The following is a 21,014-nucleotide window of genomic DNA, read 5'->3' on the forward strand; positions in this document are numbered from 1 at the left end:
GAATCCGATCCACTGGACATATCTATCCTCAGTTACCATGTATCTATAGTCCCTTATCCATCTAATATTCTAGAGACCGTATACTAGGCATGGTGCTATCAGGCCTGTACGGAATCTATTCGAGTCTCTCTCTAATCGGATTCTCTTATAGAACGTTTTCTCTCTCAATCCAAATGACCTTAGCAATGAATTTTTCTGAACAATAACACATAATATTCCTCTCATGGCACTAGAAGCGAATAATCCTCTATTGACACTCAATTGCCCTCATAAGATTGATTGCCACTCCCGATGACTAGTTGTGCTAGATTTAAAATTTTCTAACATATAAGTCTGGTATCAAAGAGTGGAGTATTTATACAAAATATTCTTTGTGTCTCAAGTTTAAGGACCAGATACATAATTGGGATGACAGAATCGATGTCTAATAATGAGGTATCATCAACCATCTAGCATTTCGTGAGCGGATCAATCAATGAACTCATTCTCCAATAAGCACTTGCACTGTATCCCTAGTGTCCCCTACATGAGCGGCCATGAGACCAATCACTTTTATCATATGGACGGATATACAACATACTAGTTTATCTAGTTATCTCAATATCCCTTTCGAGTAACCTACGACTGAGATTATTTAGAGTTTGTGTTTAAAGGCGAATCGATCTCACTATCGTGATCTCATCATGATCTGATTTCTATTGCACAGATTCATAAACATCACACTATATGCAATAGACAACATAAAGTGAAAAAAAAATTAATAAATAATAATAAGCAAAAAAGAGTGTGTGTCGTGTCACACATGTCATCACTCACGTGATTGGCTTGTAAGGCACCTATAACTAGCACATGGTGCTGAGTTTTGATCACCTTAGATAGTCACAAATAGTCCATCATTCACACATAAGCCCTTGCATAAGTACTGAATTCTTTAAGTTAGAAATTCCCCTCGGGTCTGTGAACTTTGTACAACTCTTTTAGTCGCTGAGCAATCTATCTCACGTTACATGATCTCATCCTTTTCCAAGTGCCCCGCTTGCCTTCACCATCAAGTTTGGTTGTCAATGTCGAGCTATAGCTCAAACTCAACCATCCTAATCTTTGTACGTTACATGTTCTTCTCAGCTTGCTTGTCCTCGTGGTGCCTCTCAATGCTCATTTCCCCCAGACGATCATGCCTGCTGGCTGTCCTCAACACAGCCTCGCTTAGTCCCCCATGTTTGCATGCCCAAGTATTTCTAAGTATGTTTGTCCCACTCTAATACTATCTGTCATAGACTTAGTTGATTTTACCTAAGTCGTGTGACACCCTTGCGTATCAATCTAGAAAGAGTCAACCTTCTTGAAATCTCTTATGGTTCCTTAAGAACCTACAAAAGAAAATACGGGTTAAAGAAAGAGTTAAACTAGGGATCCATAAGTAACGTTTTCAACAAACATTTTATAGACAATACAAATTACAAATATGAACTTTACAAGCTTTAAACGATCGCATAAAAAAGAGTCTAAGGTGATCCGCCACAACTAAAAGTCCCCATAAGTACCCACATGATATTACTGTGAAACAAGATATGAACTAATCATGGATAATACCCCAAAGGCCTATATAGCCATGTGTCCCCCGAGTGACTTTTGGGTGTTATACTAATTGACACTCCGAGCCACATTACGAAGCTAAAAAACCTCCCAAGATGACTGCCTGAATGACCTATTTTTAGGTAGTTTTGTCATGACAACTGCAAGCAACCTAATCATAAAAGTCAACCAAACATAAAAATAAACCAAACAGGGGTTACTAATCTCAACAGTAATATGGCATCGAAGCAAAATATACCTATGCAGTATCTTAAATATGTCAACAGTAATATCTCATTCTTCAGTTTTTATCATCTCAAGCTCTGCAGATCTCGAAATCTGAAAAAGAAATAAATGCACTGCTTTGAAAACTTGCAATTAACTTGTAAAGGTTGCACACATGATAAGCCAACCAAACCCACGCCAAAAACTATATACAAACATGGAGTTCCCGTAGAGAAAGAAGAACAGCGCAACAAAAACAAAATTTTAAGTGAAAAAAAAGGTTACTAATCTTAGGAAGGGCCCTACAAGATGTTTGGTACTTGTGAAGCAAGTTTTAGCTGCAACTCCTTGATCTTTGAGCATAGCTCAGTTTTCTGCTCCTTGTAGCTCTGGAGCAAGAAATCCTTCCCATCTATTACTTCCTTCAACTCCTGCACTTCTCTCTTCAACATCTCGATCCTCTCTCTCTCTGCTTTTGCTTTCTCTGCTCCAACACAGTTTACTTCCATGCCATCAACATTGTCAGGATACCCGTTCATGAACCCATTTGTAGCCTCGTGATGCCATTGTCTTGCCTCTATGGGTTTCTCAGGCGAGACCACCTCTGCAACACAATGGTCAGCAATGACCTTTCTTAGCTGCTGGATCTCTCTTTCAGAATTAAACAAGTCTCTGCCAGTGCAATCTAGTTGAGCCTGCAGATGTGCCGATTGGGACAATTGAATGTTCAGAGAATTCTGAAGGTCTGTTATCTGGGCCTGCATTTCCATGATCATTTCATCCCGTCTCTTGAGCTGTTGGCGTAGTTTTTGGATCACCTCTCTCTTGCTATAGATATCAGATCCAGATTCTGAGATGCAAGGGGAGCCTGAGCTGTTTGAGTGGTGCAATGGCTTCCTGGGCATCTCAAGACGATCAGGCGATGATATCCACATCACACTTCCAACATCTTTATTTTGTTCTGCTGCAGGGATTTCTACCAGTGCAAGGGAGACATCTGCCTCGTGTGCCACTGGATTTTTGGGTTGCTTGACATCCACTCTGCCTTCTGAAGTACCTATAGCACATCAAACATGGAAAAGGCCCAGTCAAAGATCGAAGGCGCACCGCAGAATATCTACAACAATGAAGCACAGATACAAATATAGGATGCATAAGTCAATCATGGAAAAGGCCAGGTCAAAGATCGAAGACGCACTGCATGATATCTACAACCATGAAGCACAGATACAAAAATATGATGCATACATGTATGATACAGCTGTTGGATACATGTAAATGAAAAGTTAAAATTTCCCTTTGGTTTTGCCAGTTCCCCCAAGCCTTTTAGTCCCTGATGGGGAAGGAAAGAAAGGGCTTCCTTCACTTATAACTACTCATCAGCCTTTATCCATTTGGACTTGGAAAGAGAAGTGTGTTGTGGATTAAACTTTAATGAGCTTCTTCAAACAGCTGCACCGGACCAAAGTAGGCCAGGTTGATAAGGACGTGGGTTGAACTCAATTCAAGCCGAACCCTGTTTCCTAGACCACACCTAAATGGTTCCTTGGCTGTTTAACGTTTAAAAGGTGCCTCCATTGGACCTAACCCATTTGGAAGCACCCTTTGGGGCAGTCAACGGTTCTCTGACTTGTTGAATTCTCACTTTCTCTTTTCAACTTAACCTCAGTCCTTTTTGGCCTAGGTTTGAGTTGAATCAAATCACATCTAACCAAGATTTGATGTACTACCAATCAATTATATGATTCTGCTGCTACTTACAACCTATGCTGCAAATCATACAATTGATGTGAACTTGAGGTTAACATAAAATAGTGTATCCACACCTCGCTGATGAATGCTAATCAGAAAAACATCAGTAACTTGAAGACCATCTTGGGGTGAAAGGTGTTCCTTCAAAGTGGACTTATTTCAGTGCATTATTCACAAATGACTCAGCTCATGCCAGTTCATATATCATTCAGCATCAGATCCATTTTATATATGAGAACCAAGCTTGGACTCAATCTCAAGAGGAACCTTAATTTGAATAGGCTTGCTCAGGAGCAGGCTTGAATAGGCTCATTATATCTAATATTACTATAACACTAAACTTATTCATTGAGCATTCAATTTGTTTGGTTTCTATATAAGAATTATGGGAAAATTGATATTTCAAAAAGAAAAGAGAAATATATATGAAATTTATACCATCCTTGAAGCAAATATGATGGTTTTGAAAAGTAGAATGATCATTTAGACCTTGATTAGTTGTTATTAATTTTTTTTGTTAAACAAAACATAAAACTATATAAATTTGACTAAAGCTTGAATCAAGGTTGAATTTAGCATTAGATCAACTTGGATGATAAGATATTATCCCATTATTATGCCACTTAATTGCATAAGCTTCAACTTTACTTAAAATTGGATAAACTTAGGCCCAGTCAACTGCATATGATTTGAACATGTATTAACTTTAGCTTGGTCAATTGGAAAATTAACTGAGCATAAACAAAGCTTTCAGTTTGAATACGGTTTCACTGAGCTTGAAAGAAGGTTCAATAAGTATGTTATATTATTGCTTGACAAATGTAATGTATTTTATATTATCGGCTACATTTACATTGCAATCAATATATGATAAACGTAATGTATTTATTGATGAAGACACTACACCATATAATTAAAATATATGCCAACATGAACGTCTAAGAATACAGCTGTTACTGCTAAAGCCATTAGAGTTCAATTTAATGCATATTTTATTTATAGAAAATGCCAAAAAATATCATGCACCATATATTAACCGTGTCTAATACTTTAGGTTACTATATGAAAAACTCAATAGAAAGACCTTGACAGATGTGTAACTTGAACTAATATTAGTTTTAGATGCCAAGCAAGAAAAGTCATGTGGCCTTGCTATTGATAACCAAAAGTAAATACATGACACTAATAAGTCTACTCACTATAACATCTTCATTAAATCTATGTATGGATATGCTGAGAGGCAGCCTATAGATGTGGTTGTTAAACAATTTGAGTTGATAAAAATTAGTAATTAAAGAAAGATAGATGAAGGCTTAAGAAAACTTAGCTAGAAGCAATAAAAGATATTATAATGCTCTTGATTTAAATAGAAATAATTACATTACATAGATTTTAATGATAAGAAAAAAATATCCATGTAGCCAACTCCAAGTAGTTGATACATTTTAGCTTATTATTGTTGTTGTCGCTGTTGTTCATGTTCATGTGCCACATCATAAGAAAATGCACCAATCAAGAATTAATAATTTGGCAATTGCAATATCTCCATAAATAGACCATACAAATTTAAGAACTTGAGAGAAAAAGCACCTTTGTTTTGATACTTCGTCTATATGAAATTTGTAGAGGGTTTTCCAAGACAACACACCTGAGAGACAGTAGCAACATACTTCCTCATCCTGATTAAAGTGATAAAGACTTGAATGCAATTGGCATGCGCCTGAGCTTTTCTTGGACGCAGATTTTCTATATTCTGTGTGGACATCTAAAACATTTAATATTAAGTACATCTTTAAGAAATAATATGCCAATATAGCACTGGCACAGGTTAAACCTTTGTGGGCAGTATCTTGTCTTCTTATCTGAAAGGCCTTCTTGAGCTTACATCCTAGACTTACTGTTAGTGTGCTCAGCAATGCACTGCCTGCAATAAGAACCCAATTTGGCCCTTCCTGTCGTACATGATTCAGCTTTTGAACTCTCTGTATGGATGCAGTTGTTTTTGATGTCATCTTAAACCTGTGGCTGGAGGAAAAGTGATTGAAAAGTTTACTTGATCTGCACCAAAATCCAATAAGGAGGCTAAGAATCTAATATGACAATTATCGGAGAAGATACTCATTTATCGAGCTCCAAAATAATGGCTATTTACATTTCTACATATACATATTAGTCAAATCAATAAGAAACAAAGTTACCTCAGCTCTTAATGCACATATTAGGCATGAATACTTATCCTCTATCTGATCTTCTCTTCATTGCTTAGTTATTTATTCTTGTTTTAACCTTCATATCTTGCAAACAAAACCTTTCCTTTCAAAATCAAAACAAAAGAAATTTCTCAATATATTAATAAGACATCAAGCACATTTATAATTTTCCTAGTTTCTTTTTTCTTCTGTGCTCATGACAACCTTGATTACTTTCATATCTCTGATTATGTTCACTGACACCAACATGATTTCATATCTCCAGTTCATGCTAAAAATCTTGATTAGTCAACTATTACAACAACAACAAAACCATAAGTATCAACTATTTGTAATCGGCTACATGAATTTTTGCCACAATTGAGACTTAACCAGTCAACTCAAAAACATAAATAATCAACACTACAATATTAGCTAAGGTTGGCCCCTTAATTATATTCCTATGACTGCTTTACACTGTGCTCTCATGTATGGATTACATAGGTATTAGCTAAGGGTAGCCCCTTAATTATATTGCTATGACTGTTTTACACTGTGCTCTCATGTATGGATTATTGATTCCTAAACAAACATAAAGAAACAATAACTGTTACAATAATATGATGCATGAATTGGGAATTTAATTCATGTACCTTTTTTTAAAATATCATTTGTTTAACAAATCACCTCTAATTATGTCTCTGATAGCAAGCTCCTAAGTTTCTGTAAAAGGACCGTTTCTGTAAAACAGTATCCTTTACAACAGAAGATATTATAGCCCTAGATACAAGGCAAACGTTTTGATTTTTTTTTCTATCCATGTTTGGGATCATTTTGATTACTATTATCTTCATATAACACATGTTGTTCATCATCGTTGCTCCGGTTTCACACAAGCATATAGCTAAAATCTCAATCACCTGACTCAAACTTGGGTAATAGCATGGCAGAAAAACATAAACGTGGAGTGTTACTTCCTATCAATTGTTATAACCAATTCACTGGTGGATAAAGTTAATTATACATTAGGCCTTCCTCAACACAACTAAGTCCGATACAAGAGTCTAAAACAAACGTGGATCAAGCATTTAGTTTGTTTCAAATCCTGCATGACATCCCTTCTCTTTCCAACACAGACCCTTCCTTTCCTGCAAATGCAACTATTTCTTTCCTATCATGATTAAGATAACAAAAGAGGACAATGAGAATCACACAGAAAAATGCTGCATCAACGTAGCTACCGCTTCCTAGTTCAAATAATATTCATAACCAATTCCATAACCTTCAAGAAGAAGAAACAGAGAACAAGTTTTCCTTAAGAAAACATCACAAATCAACCCAAGTCAATCAAATACATTATCAATATAAAGACCCATCGATCGAGCACCGAGAAACGACACTCAGCCGCCCCATGGCGCACACAGAGGGAATCGATCGGGCAACATCACGAAATCAGGACCGGAAATAGAAGGAGGAGGATACGAATCGGTCGATCGTACCTCGTGGGGGCGGAATCGGCGGCTGCGACGATCGATCGGATCTCTCGCCCGCAGCAGTTATGTGTGTGTGGTACTTTCCGGTATGGAAGTGCGAACCAGTCGATGGAATCGCCTCCCTTCTCTTCTACTGAGGATTCAGCGGCGGTTTACGCCCCTCCTCTTTCTCCTGCTGCTCCTCCGTTACGGCCGCGCATGCCGCCATATAGCTGTCGTCGTTGCCTTCGCCCTCGGAGACCCGATCTCCCGTGCGGGCGCCCGCATATAAATACCGGCCTCCTCCGGACCCGGGAATTTATAGCCAACTAGTAATATAAATATTGAGAACATCATATATAGATATACATATATATATATGTATATATATATATATATATATATATATACATATATATATATATATATAATTATAATTATAATTTATTAATAGAAAACTGAAAATTTGTGACATTAATAATCATGACTCTAATAAAGTGTCAGATTGCAATTTAGGATTTGAATCCAAAGACCTATGATATTTTGAAGTATGCATTCTTTAATTATTTTACCTTATTAACGCTCTAAGAACATAAAAGCTTCTAATTAATAACTATTACGAACAGTATAAAGGGAATATTTGATTCATTGTTTAATCGAGCCAAATTATTTGATTAGTTGTTGAAGAGTTGGAAGCATGGTGTCTCTTTAAAACCTCTAAAACCTTAGTTTGTAATGTGTTTATAACAGTAAAATTTGTTTATAAAACATATACACATGATAACTCTGTTTAATCTCAAGTCGAAAATAGGAGTCGACTCATAAGAACTCCTTGAATATCCTAAAACCTACTTGAATTTAAACAAATATTCTGGCTTAAACTAAGTTATTATCCTTCGATTTGTCGAGACAAACTCACCTGCAAATAACACAGTAATAATGAGCAAATTTCTTTGCATTAATGACTTGTGCGGAACTGGAACAGTAAAGTAACAAGGACATCAGTACTCACTTGTACAGTACTGAAGCAGTAGTACCATGGATGATGTTAATTGTGCATCAAACTTCACACAAGAAATGCAAGGCCTTCATTGCACCATACAAAATGCTTTGTTATGATGCTTTCTACAAGACCAGCAAATGCATCAACTCTTGGGAGATCAAAATGAAATGCCGAAAAGACTGATCTCGACCACAAACAATTTCAGAGAAATAAAACCAACACATCTGATAAGTAAAAAAGAAAAGCAGGTTATAGCTAAAAATGAATAGCTTTATCCAAAATTTAATTTGCCAAACTAATAATGAGATGCTTTGGAAACACTTTGCAACACAAACATATTTATTGAACAATCATGGACAGACACCAGAACCTTGTGCTTGCTTCCATTGCCTACTCGGTGTACAAAATCCCAGCTCTGCTAGGCATGTTGTCCATGATTTGATTATATTAGCTCCAACTATAAATACACTGATTGAAACTAGATATATATATATATATATATATATATATATATATATATATACAGACCTAAAGCAGAAGGTCCATTGTTCTTCATTGAAGAACAAAGTGGTTTTAGCCTGAACATGTGTGGAAGCTGTGGGATAATATTATCCTGATGCTCCTGCAGCTGCTGTGGATCCTTTTTCATGTTCGTGTTGTTCCTCTTTGGCAAACTCCTCGATTAACATCTGCTGTCTCTGTGTTAAATTGCTGTCGAAAAAACATAGTTCACCAGAAGTTAAACATAAACCATAGACCTCCAGATGAACGAAAATTATAAAGCAAAGAAAAGGTTAACACTGGATAAAATGAACTTACACTGGTACGGTTACGTTAAAGTGAACATATTCGTCCCCATAGTAGGAACTGTTCCTCATCTTTATTCCTGCAGATTAATCTCTTATATTAAGCTTCATTATGAAACCTATGTTACCTTCTCTTACATAGAAATGTGATAGAACAAAGTAGTCTTTTTGCTGTACGAAAAGACATGCTAAGCATAATAAAGCTGTAGAACAAGGTAAATAATAGCATTTGCAGTCAATAACCAACAATAAGGATCCTCCCATGCAAAAGTCCAAAAGTAAAATACAATAAAATAATCCCTTTAAGACAACCTTCTGACCAGGTTGAGTACCAGGTTTAACCTAAAAAGTAGAAATCCAGCACTCGTTATATGATATTTATTGTATAATTAAGGTATCTCTTCCCTGCTCTACTTGAATATTTCAGAATTTGCAAGGATGGCAAACTGACCTTAAGAACTACGTCTCCTGTGAGAGTTGGCACTTGAATTGTCCCTCCTAAAATTGCCTGAGAATATGACATTTAATAAAATCCATCTTAAGCAAACAATTGTTTCCTTACCGTTTGCCTTTCCATAGGAATAACTCCTGCTTACAATCATTCAAAAGCTAGTTGTCACAATGCTAAGACACTTTAGCACAAGACCAAGGCCTGCTTTTATACTCTTGACACTGGATTTATAGTTCCATTTAAATATTGTCAGTCATATTATCATATGCATATGCCCCTATTTATCTATGTCAACACAGTCCTAGTGAAGGTGATGAGAATAATTGATCTAGAAAATGGGTGACGGATTGATGTAAGTCAAAAATAGAACGCAAGAATGGGAAGGTTCACAAGAAGGCCATAACCTACGCTGATACAATTCTTACCCAAAAGAAGAGAACCAAAATAAGGAGAAATGACCCAATTGAAATCTAGAACTCGTGGTGATTTCAGATTTTGCTAGTAGGACAAGTAAGATAGTCAGATGCTTCATGTAACTCACCGGAAAAGAACCTAACCCAATTATTATCCAATTCATAAATCCAACCTTGGTACAAGATAAACATGAATACAGAAGAAGGTACCTGAGTGACACTTAAGACAGCATCAACATGAATGTCTTCTTTCTCTCTCCGGAAAACAGGGTCCTCCCTCACCTGAAAAAGAAATTGCAGTGTTTAGTGGATTCTAACGCCAGCTCATCCCAGTATACAGGAATAAAATTGTTCACCTTGATAGTAACATAAAGATCACCAGGTTGATTGCCACCAGGATCTGCACCCCCACTTCTATAAACTTACATAGCATCATTGTCATCCGCTCCTGACTATCAATGTAACAAAACAAACAAAGCATCATGCACACTGGACAATTAAGTAGACTAAAAGTCCTTGCTTAGTAGAGATTCTTTGTTATTAGAATAATGATTCAACATTATAGATATTCAAGTGCTTAGTAACAAAAGCACATTTCCGAGTTTCCAATATGATTTTTTTGATATTTTTGTGATATTACAATATGTATATATAATTATTACTGAAAACGAAAATAACATAATAGCACACGTTACACCAGATAAGTAGATATAGATTTGGCCTCCATAAATCTGTTAACAAAACAGTTAAAAGTGAATTTAAATTTGGCCTCTGTAGATCTGCTACCAGAACAGTTGTCAAACAAGAAATGGAACAAGAAGAAGCTTGGGTAGATACGCAAGTTCCAGAGTAATATTAGGAGATTAACAAATGTATGAGACATATTAAATACAAAAGTACAATGTGAATATAGCATCACAAAATCTAAGCTACATGTCAACATGTTTTCATCTTTCAAACATACCAGGTACCACATCCAGCTTAACTGACTTCACACCTTTCACAGCTCGCTGTCCTCTGCATGACTTGCATAGGCTCTGAAGAAAAAGAAAATGGTGGGCCCTCATCAGCAAGCATACAAGAAATTACCCAATATACCTAAAACTCAATAAAAAAGGACCTATGAACAGATGGTTCTAAATAATCTTTGAAAACATGTTACAGTTGGCCTCGATGCCAGGCTCTCAAATTGATGTCAAATACAACAAAAGTAATACTTGGAAACAAGGGTTTTCACAAAATCTGTAAGGTACAAATTTCCATCTTCAACACAAGATCTTTTGACTACATAAGAAGATGCCATCACTAATAAGGCATGTCTCCCTTAACTCCAATAAATATTTTGAACCTAGCATTGAACTCTTTCTTATTACTAGGCTTTAGTCTGGATAAGAATTCAATGCTCAGGCAATCAGTACCCAATTCAAAGTGAGAACATGTGCAATCCACAAGGGTAACCTTCAAGTCTTGGACGTGTGCATCAAAACTAAACCCAACTGGGTGGGCAAAAAACTCACGTAATTAAGCATGAAATGATCGTACTGACACCTCCAATAGGTAGACAAATGTTTAAGCTAACTATCTATATTCAGAAAGAGCTCAAAGAAATTAACCTTTTCTGGGTTCTTCCTCTTGCATTATACTTTTCTGAGTTTTCTCTCTCTTTGTGGCTTTCAATTTTCTATTATGAAGAATAATCATAAAGGAGCCTCACAATAGTCATCTCATATCTTTAACATCAATTAAAACTGAATTTTTAAACTAGCCAGAACTTAGCTTTTGTTTTGTCTGGCAGTTTAGCATTTTTCTACCACTACCATAACTTAGCTCCTGTTAACATTTCCTGGATTTCTCATTTCTATCCTTCCACCATGCAGATTGTTCACAACAGATTAAGTAGGAAAATAAGTAAGAATTCCAAGAATCTCTAGAAGCATGGGGTATAATTGCAGTAGATGCAACAGACTATAGATGAAAAATAATCATGCATCAAAAAATAAATACTTTGACAGTCCTCCCTGATCCACCACATTGTGAACATGTTGACTGCAGCCTGAAGGAGCCGTTTTGCATGAAAGTCTGACATGTGAAATTTTGATAATTTGTTTGAGTGAAAATGTCTGTAGAATAACAAAGAACCAAACATATAAAACAGAAGTCACATTATCTAACCATTCCAGAACCTCTGCAGGCTCTACAGGTTTCAGGCTTTGTTCCAGGAGGGATGGCAGCACCACCTGAAGAAAATTCCCATAATGTCAAGGAGTTGGTAGAAGCTTCTATGATGATCGTTTTGAAATGGTTGGCTCTCTCAGAAGAATGGATTTCCATGTCAATGGACACGAGTCAACATGGTTAGAAACATGCTATTGCAGGAAGGTGTAGGCATAAGCACTATCAACTCATGTCAGCGGTGCTGACATATGGCAAGGCCAAGTTTGAGCCTATGCAAACTGGCACAAGGGTGTGTTGGTCAGTACCATACTGTGCCAAAAATGTATTGGTACAATGCATGCCATGATACTGCAATTCTTGTTCAGAAGAACATGTACTTTACCACATGATTCACAAGTTACAGCAGTTTGGAAAGTCACAATCTTGGAACACCCTTGAACTGCTTCCATGAATGAAATTTCAGGAGAAACCTACTACAGTAAAACGGTTGTGCAATATTTAGCAACTAAGTAATAAGCAGCAGCATAAGGGAAACATTAGAGGAAAAAGAGAAAGAAGAACCTCAACATCTTGTCCTCCAAATTCTCTCTCTCTGAACATGCTTCTGAAAAACTGGTTGCATAGGCATGAGACAATCAAATTTACATGTCAAAGCTGATAACACCAAGGACAACCAAAAGGTATAAATAAGTCATTCAACTTGTACAACTAAAATTGTTGATCAGAGCAATTCAAAGAGTTGTAGATTATCTGTGCAAGGAAAAACAACAATATGGATTTCGCTAATGGCATATTTTCCTGCACATATCCATTTGAAAGCAAGTGCTCATAACTCTAGTCCTACCATACACATTGGCTTGGCTGGCACCTGCCATTCTGTCACAACAGGCCAGCAGTTTCTAGCATCTTCGTACATTAATTTCTCAATTCTTCATATTTGTATATTAGTTCCTGCATCCCCGAAGCATAGTGAATAAAGTTCCCTTATGGGTACGTAACTGCAACAATAATGAATATAATAAGAATATCATTTTCTTAAATTCAAGTGGATTAAAGACTTTTCTAAATTTTTCTCTTTTATTCTTCCTTACGGATAAGATGAGAGAATTGTTTAAGATGATATGAGCATGTGTTTAAGAGACCTCAATATGTAATAATCAGAAGAAGTAAAATGATTAATATTAATGGTACGAGGAGAGATAGAGAAAGACCTAAAAATACTTTAATAGAAACTATAAATAAATATTTAAGTATTCTGAGCTTAAGTAAATATATGACTCTCTACATATCTCAATGGTAACAAAAATCCATATAGCTAACCCCAAATAATTGAGACTTACAACTTTGTTGTTGTTGTTATCGTGCTATTTTCTTCTCCAGAAGACATAATCCATAAAGCTCAAAAGTACAACTTAGTACCCCATTTTAGCTCTGAACGCTTCTAAATAACTGATTGATTTTCATATACAATATGGATTACTTCTAAAAATGTTTAAATGTTGGGAAAAATATAATCATTATTGTAGGGTAATGATCTCAAACAATCCTTAGATTCAAAGATGATCCAGGTTGAAATGTTTAAGGTTAGAAAACAAATAATCATCATTACAATGCCGTACAAAATATCAGGTCACAGTTCAATGCAGTAACAGTCCATAATGCAAGGACAGAATTGCAACTAACATTGTCAGCGTCATCTAAAAACTCTACGAGACATAAAAAGATCTTCATATATCTTTCTTTCAGGTCACACCAAACTCTACTTTTAATCATCAAAAATGAAAATAACAAATTTAGTTTAATAGAATAAAAAGTACATCTCTCTACATACAGCAAACAGAGTGAAAGATCACTTGCAAAAGGAAAATGTACACGCACATCGTTGAATCCTCCAGCACCACCAAATATATCTTCAAATGGATTCCCAAACCCAGCTCCTCCAAATGGTCCATTAGGACCGGGACCACCTCCAGCTGCAACTTGTTCAAATGCATCTGGACCAACCTGCCAGATATCAGATAAATAATTCACCAGAGAGAACAAGGGTAACAAGAAATTTCAGAAACAAATTATTGATTGACAGTGAATTTAATTGAAAAGTTGCTCATGCGCATGCAGAAAATGTAGAAATATAAGCTAGATGTATCAACAGATAGCAAACTGCTGATTTAGAACTATAAATGACCATCAATCACTAACAAATGCTTGAGTTTGTCGTACTGTCGTTTAGTTTAATTCTACTAGGCCTATATATCTTACACTTACAAGCTATATTTGAATCTAGCAACTAGTCAACACTAGCAATCACTAGAATTCTGACTCTGCATGCACAAACATTAACCACAGAGAAAATAAATCTCTACTTTGTAGAGTTCTAGTCTTTTACAAAATAAATTTTAAGCCCATACCCACTGACTACTCCATATAAGCATAGAATTTTGTCGAGAAGATGTGATCTGCTTAGGATCAAAGGTACTAATGATGCAAACACAGGATAGGTTGAGGTCCTCCATTTTGTTTATGGTTATGTTTATCAGTTTATGTGAGTCCTAACTACAAAAGATTTGTTCGATCTATTATCTCAAAAATACATTTCACCTTTTAATTCCCCCTTCTTACCTCTTTCCAAGAAGAAAGCTTAACAAAGCACTCATCATATTGAGTCTAAAACCTAGAACATGACTATAGGGTCATCATGAGTTAGTTTCAGGATGCAAGGGATGTTAGAAGTCAGAAGATGGATGGGTCTGCCTGCTACCATTAACTTGTTGAATCTCGGATTTTGATGATGAAATCAATTGATAAAGCTATGATCTAATATGCGTTTAAGTGATGCAGGACTATCTTCGATCAGAAAAGACAAATCATCAGAAAAGACAAATCAATTGAAACAGGAAAAATCGAACGTTGAGCCGGAGTGAACATGTCGGAAGATTGGACGTCAAGCCGGAGGTTTGATCGACGTGCTGGCAGAAGGACCTCGTGCCATGAGTTCGGGCATCGGGCCGAAGGATCGAACATTGCGCCAAGGAGATCGGATATTGCGGAAGGTTAACATGCCGATTGAGGAATTCGCCGAAGGAGAGGACGATGCGCCGAAGGATCAGACGAAGCACAGGATGAACCAATGCAATACCGAACAACATAGTATTCTCGCTTTGTAATCATTTGTCTAGATCGAAATAATTTAGGGGACTAATTGAGTTAGTTTTTAATGTAATCATATTAACTCAATTAGGGGCCAATTGGGCCTAAATTATGACTGATTTGGGCTCATTGGGAGGCCCATTCAATGACCCAAAAATTGGGTCAGGCGATGGCACCACCAAACTGGCGGTGGAACCGCCTATGAGCTGAAAAAGTCAAAAGCCTAGTCTCCGAGGCTGTCAGGTGATGGTACCGCCAGTGTTAGACTGGTAGGCGATGGTACCGCCCATACCTCGAAGACCCAAAATTTTAAATTTTTGGCTCCATTTTTTTAACCATTTGGGGCCTATAAATACCCCACTTGGGCAGCAAGAAAGGAGTAAGAATTCTTAAGGAAAAAACCAAGAAAGGAGGCTGTCAGGTGATGGTACCGCCAGTGTTAGACTGGTAGGCGATGGTACCGCCCATACCTCGAAGACCCAAAAATTTAAATTTTTGGCTCCATTTTTTAAACCATTTGGGGCCTATAAATACCCCACTTGGGCAGCAAGAAAGGAGTAAGAATTCTTAAGGAAAAAATCAAGAAAGGAGGCTGTCAGGTGATGGTATCGCCAGTGTTAGACTGGTAGGCGATGGTACCGCCCATACCTCGAAGACCCAAAAATTTAAATTTTTTGCTCCATTTTTTAAACCATTTGGGGCCTATAAATACCCCACTTGGGCAGCAAGAAAGGAGTAAGAATTCTTAAGGAAAAAACTAAGAAAACTCTGCCAAAACGGTGAGTCCCCCCCCCCCCCCCCCTCTTAGTACTGATTTCGATCCTAACATAACTTACGCCTAAGCATTTATTTTAGATCAATAATTCAAGTTCATCAAGTTCGTAGATTAGTTCTCCCATCAAATTAGGTCATGTCAAATGATATCATAGCGGAGTTAGTACTTTGTATAGTGATGTTTGAATCTGGGCGTACCCATTCATGGTGTGGGGAACTGGGTAACCAAAGTCACAATCAGAATCAAAAGGAAGTTCGTTGGATAAGTCCCAGAGGTGCTGGTTCAAATCTAGTTTGTAGCATAGTTATCTGGATAAGAATAAGAGCAGTTCGTATTGGACGAAGGGGAAGAACATCATGATCCATTGATATGACTGGAGACACATCATGATATGAAGCCACCATTGGACTAAATCACATATGCTGCCAACAACACATGATTCGAGGTTAGGAGTTAGTTTAAAACCTTGACAAAGACTTCAACGCTAAGTGTCTTACATCTTAAGAGAATGAATGTAATTATGTAAAAATAGACGATTCAATTGTTATTAGCTTGGACTTAAGCATTTTATGTTGGTAGTTTAAAATCGTCAAGTAAATTCATCAATTCTCTCATGGGACTAGATTATTACAAAGGACCTTTGTAAATTTGAATTGATTTCCTTTTTAAGGTAAATTTTACATATTCAGTAATCCTCAATATTTTTTCTTTTTGGTCAACATTTTGATGTACTGCTCTCTTCTTCGTATAGATCTTTTTATTTAAAGTTAATTCCTTTTCTACAAAATTTTTCCTATTGCATTTTCTATTTTCCCTATGTGTTATTCACTGGAACCACTCATCTATTACATGAAAAAGTTATGAGCAACTAATGCTCCGATACCACCTAAGCACACACATAACAATAAAAGAAGTAAATGCAAACAAACAAAAATTTCAACACCTGAGTATATAACCTTCGTTTATCCTCATCCGTCAAAACCTGAAAAAGGAAAAGAAAAATGTTTCACGTTCATAAAGTTAGAAGCAGAAGATGGAACAGTTCTACAATATATTACATCATATGCGCATTGCACTTCTTGGAATTTTCTTTCTGCACCAGCATCATCTTTGTTTGTGTCAGGATGGAGCTTCTTAGCAAGCTACACAAAATTTTCAAAACGAGTCAGCAAATTTCACAGCAAACATAAGCCCATGATATAAGAAAAAGGAGTTTACACAAAACATCTTTGTAAAATCTATTCTTGAAATCTAGAACAAACAATGGAAGAACTATATTAGTCTCAGATTTCAAAACAGATCAAAAATCAAGAACTTGGAATTTGAAGAGTCTCTGGATGAAGACCATGTCTTCGATGGCCATAGTATGCATTATTAGGTTGTTTTTCCTTACCTCTTAATAAAAAATTTGTCTTATTAGCTACAAAAGGCATGGTGATTGTATTGCACTTGGGTTGTGTCTATAACCGCATTGCTCCATACCACACCAATGGCTGTTTCCTTTTCTTTAAAACTCTTCCCATGTGTAAAGGAACTTACGACAATTTCTTCTAAGTGAGGTAAAAATGAACTAATATGGTACATCTGAACCCAAAAGTTGAACTCTTACATGTTTGGGTAAACCTCACTTATAGCAAATATTGCACCCTTAAAAAAAAAAAGAAGAGACAGCAACAATGTAGGACACGAGAGAATGAATGGCAACAACAAAAGAAGAAAATAGTAGACAGAAACGGGGGTGACACTGTAAAAGTGATGCATTCTCAATGAAGCAAAATCTTCTTATACAAAAAAAAGTCTGATTGCTCTAATCTAACACAATATGTTCAATACTAAAGAGAGAATCGAAAAGGAAAATGTTTCATCTCCCATCTTGACTTGTGACTAGGATCCCTGTGGAGGTGGTGTTTTGCACATACAAAAAACTCTGCTCCAACCCCACTGCGCTCCTCCCACAATCGGTACCAGATATCCCATTTGTGAGCTAAACTTATGAGTTAATTTGAAATGTCAAGCAGTGCTAATAAAAAGGGGTCAATTAGAATAATGGTCGATATCAATGGAAAACTATTCAGCAGTCCCTGAGTGAACACACAGAAGACCTAAGATGCAGAAGATCACAACATGCATGCCTCAGAAAAAAATGTTCTCTTATACATCCATCTGTCAGCTAATTTAGGTCATGGCCTGAGCCCAGAGACAAAATCTGAGCCTAATCTTTGTTCTTATAGTCTGAATCAGATTCCAAGATGCAATGTACAATTGAAAGTATTTATCATCACAAAACTTCTTATTTTCTAATTAATGTTAACATCAATTTCAGGAATTTCAATGGGTAATGCATTCTCATCAAGTCCAAGAGGAAGTTACAGTCCTACTAAGCTACTTATGAATTTGATGTATGACATGCATAAGAAACGTTTGAATTATTTGGTATCCGAACACATGGTATACTAGGTAAGAATGAAATGAAATGAAATGTAATGTGTTTGCGCTGCAAACCGAGAAAACCAATATCATGCACCCATTCACAAAAAGGATAATGCTTAGAAATGAAATTGACAGTTCATCAGAAAAATTACCGCATGGTAGGCTTTTTTGATATCAGAAGCGCTTGCATTCTTATTCACACCAAGTACATCATAGTAATCCTTTGCAGACACTGACCGTGTACCTGGATATAGAATCAGATGTCCAATAAGAGAAAAGAACGCTCAACGGCTCAAGACATAAAAAATCCAAAATGCAAAATCCTCAGCCTGTCCTACTTCAAAATTCTACAATCGTTAATTCCTTCAGCTTCCATACGACAAGAGGGAACACTATGCATACCATGAAACGACCTGCTCGGGACAAAGTGCCACTGAAACGCTCCATTAATAATCCCCTTCGTAAGATTCGCTGCACAATATGCAAGACATCGGTATTCAACCACAAAAAATAATTCAATGTTTAGTATATTAGACGCTACAAAATCATGACTTTTCCACCATACACATGCCCATACCCTCGTAACACATCGTACCTGCTTCGCAATTTTCGTTTACGACACTCCGAGACGAGCTGCAAGCCCAGGAAGCGAACCGGGCCGATGCGCCGTCCAACTACAACAGCCCATGAAAAGGCTTCGGAACTCCACAGACGAATCAAAAAAACAACAAAGAAAACGACACAAGAGAGGGGAAATCTCTACCGCAGCGGCGGTTGTCGATTCATCGAGGAGTTTCGATCCGAGGGACCTGCGGGCGAACCAGAAGCCGAGGCGGGCGGCGTGGGGCCTCATCGAAGGAGAGCCGGCTAGGTCTCAGGGCCTCTAGTTGCAGGTGTTCGACATCAAACTACGGGCTTAAAAGAGGCGGAAGAGAGGTGCGAGGGAAGGCAAGGTTGGTCGAGTTGAGGAGCTCGAGAACCGGAAGGGACCGCGGGGAGCTTCTGTGGTGGAGAAAGGTTAATTGGAGAGGGGCAATTAGGGTATACAAAATGGAAGACAAAACTTCAGTAAAATATTAGTGGGGAGTAGAGAATATATGTTCTGTTATTGGGGAAGAAGAAAACGCTGGAGATGTCTTCCTGTAGTCTGTTCTACAGAAGATTGATAGATCAATTGACTGACTGATAGATCAATTTTAATATTTTAAAATACAAATAATAATAAAATATTATATTAAACATATTAAATATAAAATTATATATATATATATATATATATATAATGATAAATAAGAATTGATCAGTTTGGATAAATCACATTTGGGAAAGATTATCAAGTAAATAATTGAATTATTAAGATAGATTTTAGGGTCAAAGCGAAGACATAGATCACTCATCTATATCATCGAGTGTGACAAAGAAGTAAAATTTACTATTTGGTTAGCCTATCGATGATCCATCAAACTCCCTCATCAAAAGTTGAGGATTTGAAACCTCATTTTACATCAAAAGTGAGGATTCAAATTCTTATCATATGATTTTTCTTGGTTGTACAAGATTCACTTATCAAAAACGAACTCAAAACATTATATGTTACATTTTACTCACTTAGAAGACATGATAAAATTTGGAATGACATAAATAGTTCACTTGTGACATTGACGACAATGATTATCTTCAAATATAATGGAAGACAAGGAGGCGAAAGAATTGTGGCAAAAGATTGAAGGGGAGAAAAACACATTGAGGACTGCACAAGGAAAAGAACAAATTGTTGATCAAAAAACAAATTAATCAAGAAGAAACCAAACAATCATCCTATAATCAGTCATGTTCTGCAGAGTACAACCTTTTGTAATGTTACTACTGTGTCATCCAAACAGAGAAATATTCATATTGCAGTCTATTTATCTTAATCAATATTGTATAAAACATGCCAGCCAAAGAAGAAAGAAAAGAAACTATATGAGCCAACTCTTCTACAAGAAGAAAATGTTGAAAACCAAGCAGAAGATTATTGCTATCAAAGCTTCTTCGTCTACCTGTGATCCTGCCACACACATCCATGAAAAAGACAGCAAATGTGCTTGTTTTTTAAGGCAAGATAACTCCGATAGTAAGCATCACACTGTTAGTGTTCTTACTTTAGTAGTCATCCCCAGCAGTCTGACTAAGTGAAACTAATGACCTTTGCAAAATCTGGTTTACTAGTTCTTCGATATATTATCACACATCCATGAAAAAAATGAATGATTAAAAAAGATATTATGGCATTGTTATGACCCTGTCCAATGAGATAATTATTTGTAAGCCTCCACTGACCTACAATGCTTTAAGTTTAACTTAATATCATAATCTCTTCCACTTAAGGCTTGACATCCTCCTCAAAACCTATACATAGCAATTACATGATCATCAAAATCAAATTCCATTAAAGATTATTGTAATACATAACAAAAAAATTTGTCACGAAGCAATCATCATAAACAAGTAAAACTTATAGCCACATGCCCCCTTCATTCTAGCATTAGCATTTGCACCTCCCTCAAGTAACAACCATTACACTGATGTGCCATCATTGTGCAGGCATATGAAGGAGCA

The 21,014-nt window shown here is 36.6% G+C and overlaps 1 protein-coding gene and 1 pseudogene across 4 annotated transcripts; both read right to left on the bottom strand.

The window, feature by feature from the left end:
* Positions 1–1,915: 1,915 nt before the first annotated feature.
* On the bottom strand, positions 1,916–7,506 carry LOC135609903 (uncharacterized). Of its 4 annotated transcripts, none has more exons than XM_065103693.1 (4): positions 7,241–7,506; positions 5,387–5,577; positions 5,201–5,305; positions 1,916–2,857 (listed from the first exon to the last, which is right to left on the bottom strand). In XM_065103693.1, exons 2-4 carry the CDS (start codon positions 5,562–5,564, stop codon positions 2,103–2,105), a joined length of 1,038 nt encoding a protein of 345 aa, XP_064959765.1. In that variant the 5' UTR covers positions 5,565–5,577; positions 7,241–7,506; the 3' UTR covers positions 1,916–2,102. The 4 variants fall into 4 exon arrangements, with proteins under 4 accessions (XP_064959765.1, XP_064959763.1, XP_064959766.1 ...); XM_065103691.1 differs by having other exon boundaries at positions 5,201–5,317; XM_065103694.1 differs by having other exon boundaries at positions 5,387–5,610.
* Positions 7,507–8,510: 1,004 nt separating this feature from the next.
* LOC103981683 (chaperone protein dnaJ GFA2, mitochondrial-like) lies at positions 8,511–19,590 on the bottom strand (annotated as a pseudogene).
* Between the last annotated feature and the right edge of the window lie 1,424 nt (positions 19,591–21,014).

Source organism: Musa acuminata, chromosome BXJ2-4 (genome assembly GCF_036884655.1).
Source record: "Musa acuminata AAA Group cultivar baxijiao chromosome BXJ2-4, Cavendish_Baxijiao_AAA, whole genome shotgun sequence".
In the NCBI taxonomy this organism is placed as follows: domain Eukaryota; kingdom Viridiplantae; phylum Streptophyta; class Magnoliopsida; order Zingiberales; family Musaceae; genus Musa; species Musa acuminata.

Coding starts and splice junctions, on each gene's coding strand:
- LOC135609903 (XM_065103691.1), bottom strand. CDS start 5,564: ATGACATCAAAAACAACTGCATCCATACAGAGAGTTCAAAAGCTGAAT. Junction 5,318..5,386: donor ACAAGATACTGCCCACAAAG/GTTTAACCTGTG, acceptor TAAATGTTTTAG/ATGTCCACACAGAATATAGA. Junction 2,858..5,200: donor ATGTTGCTACTGTCTCTCAG/GTGTGTTGTCTT, acceptor GATGTGCTATAG/GTACTTCAGAAGGCAGAGTG.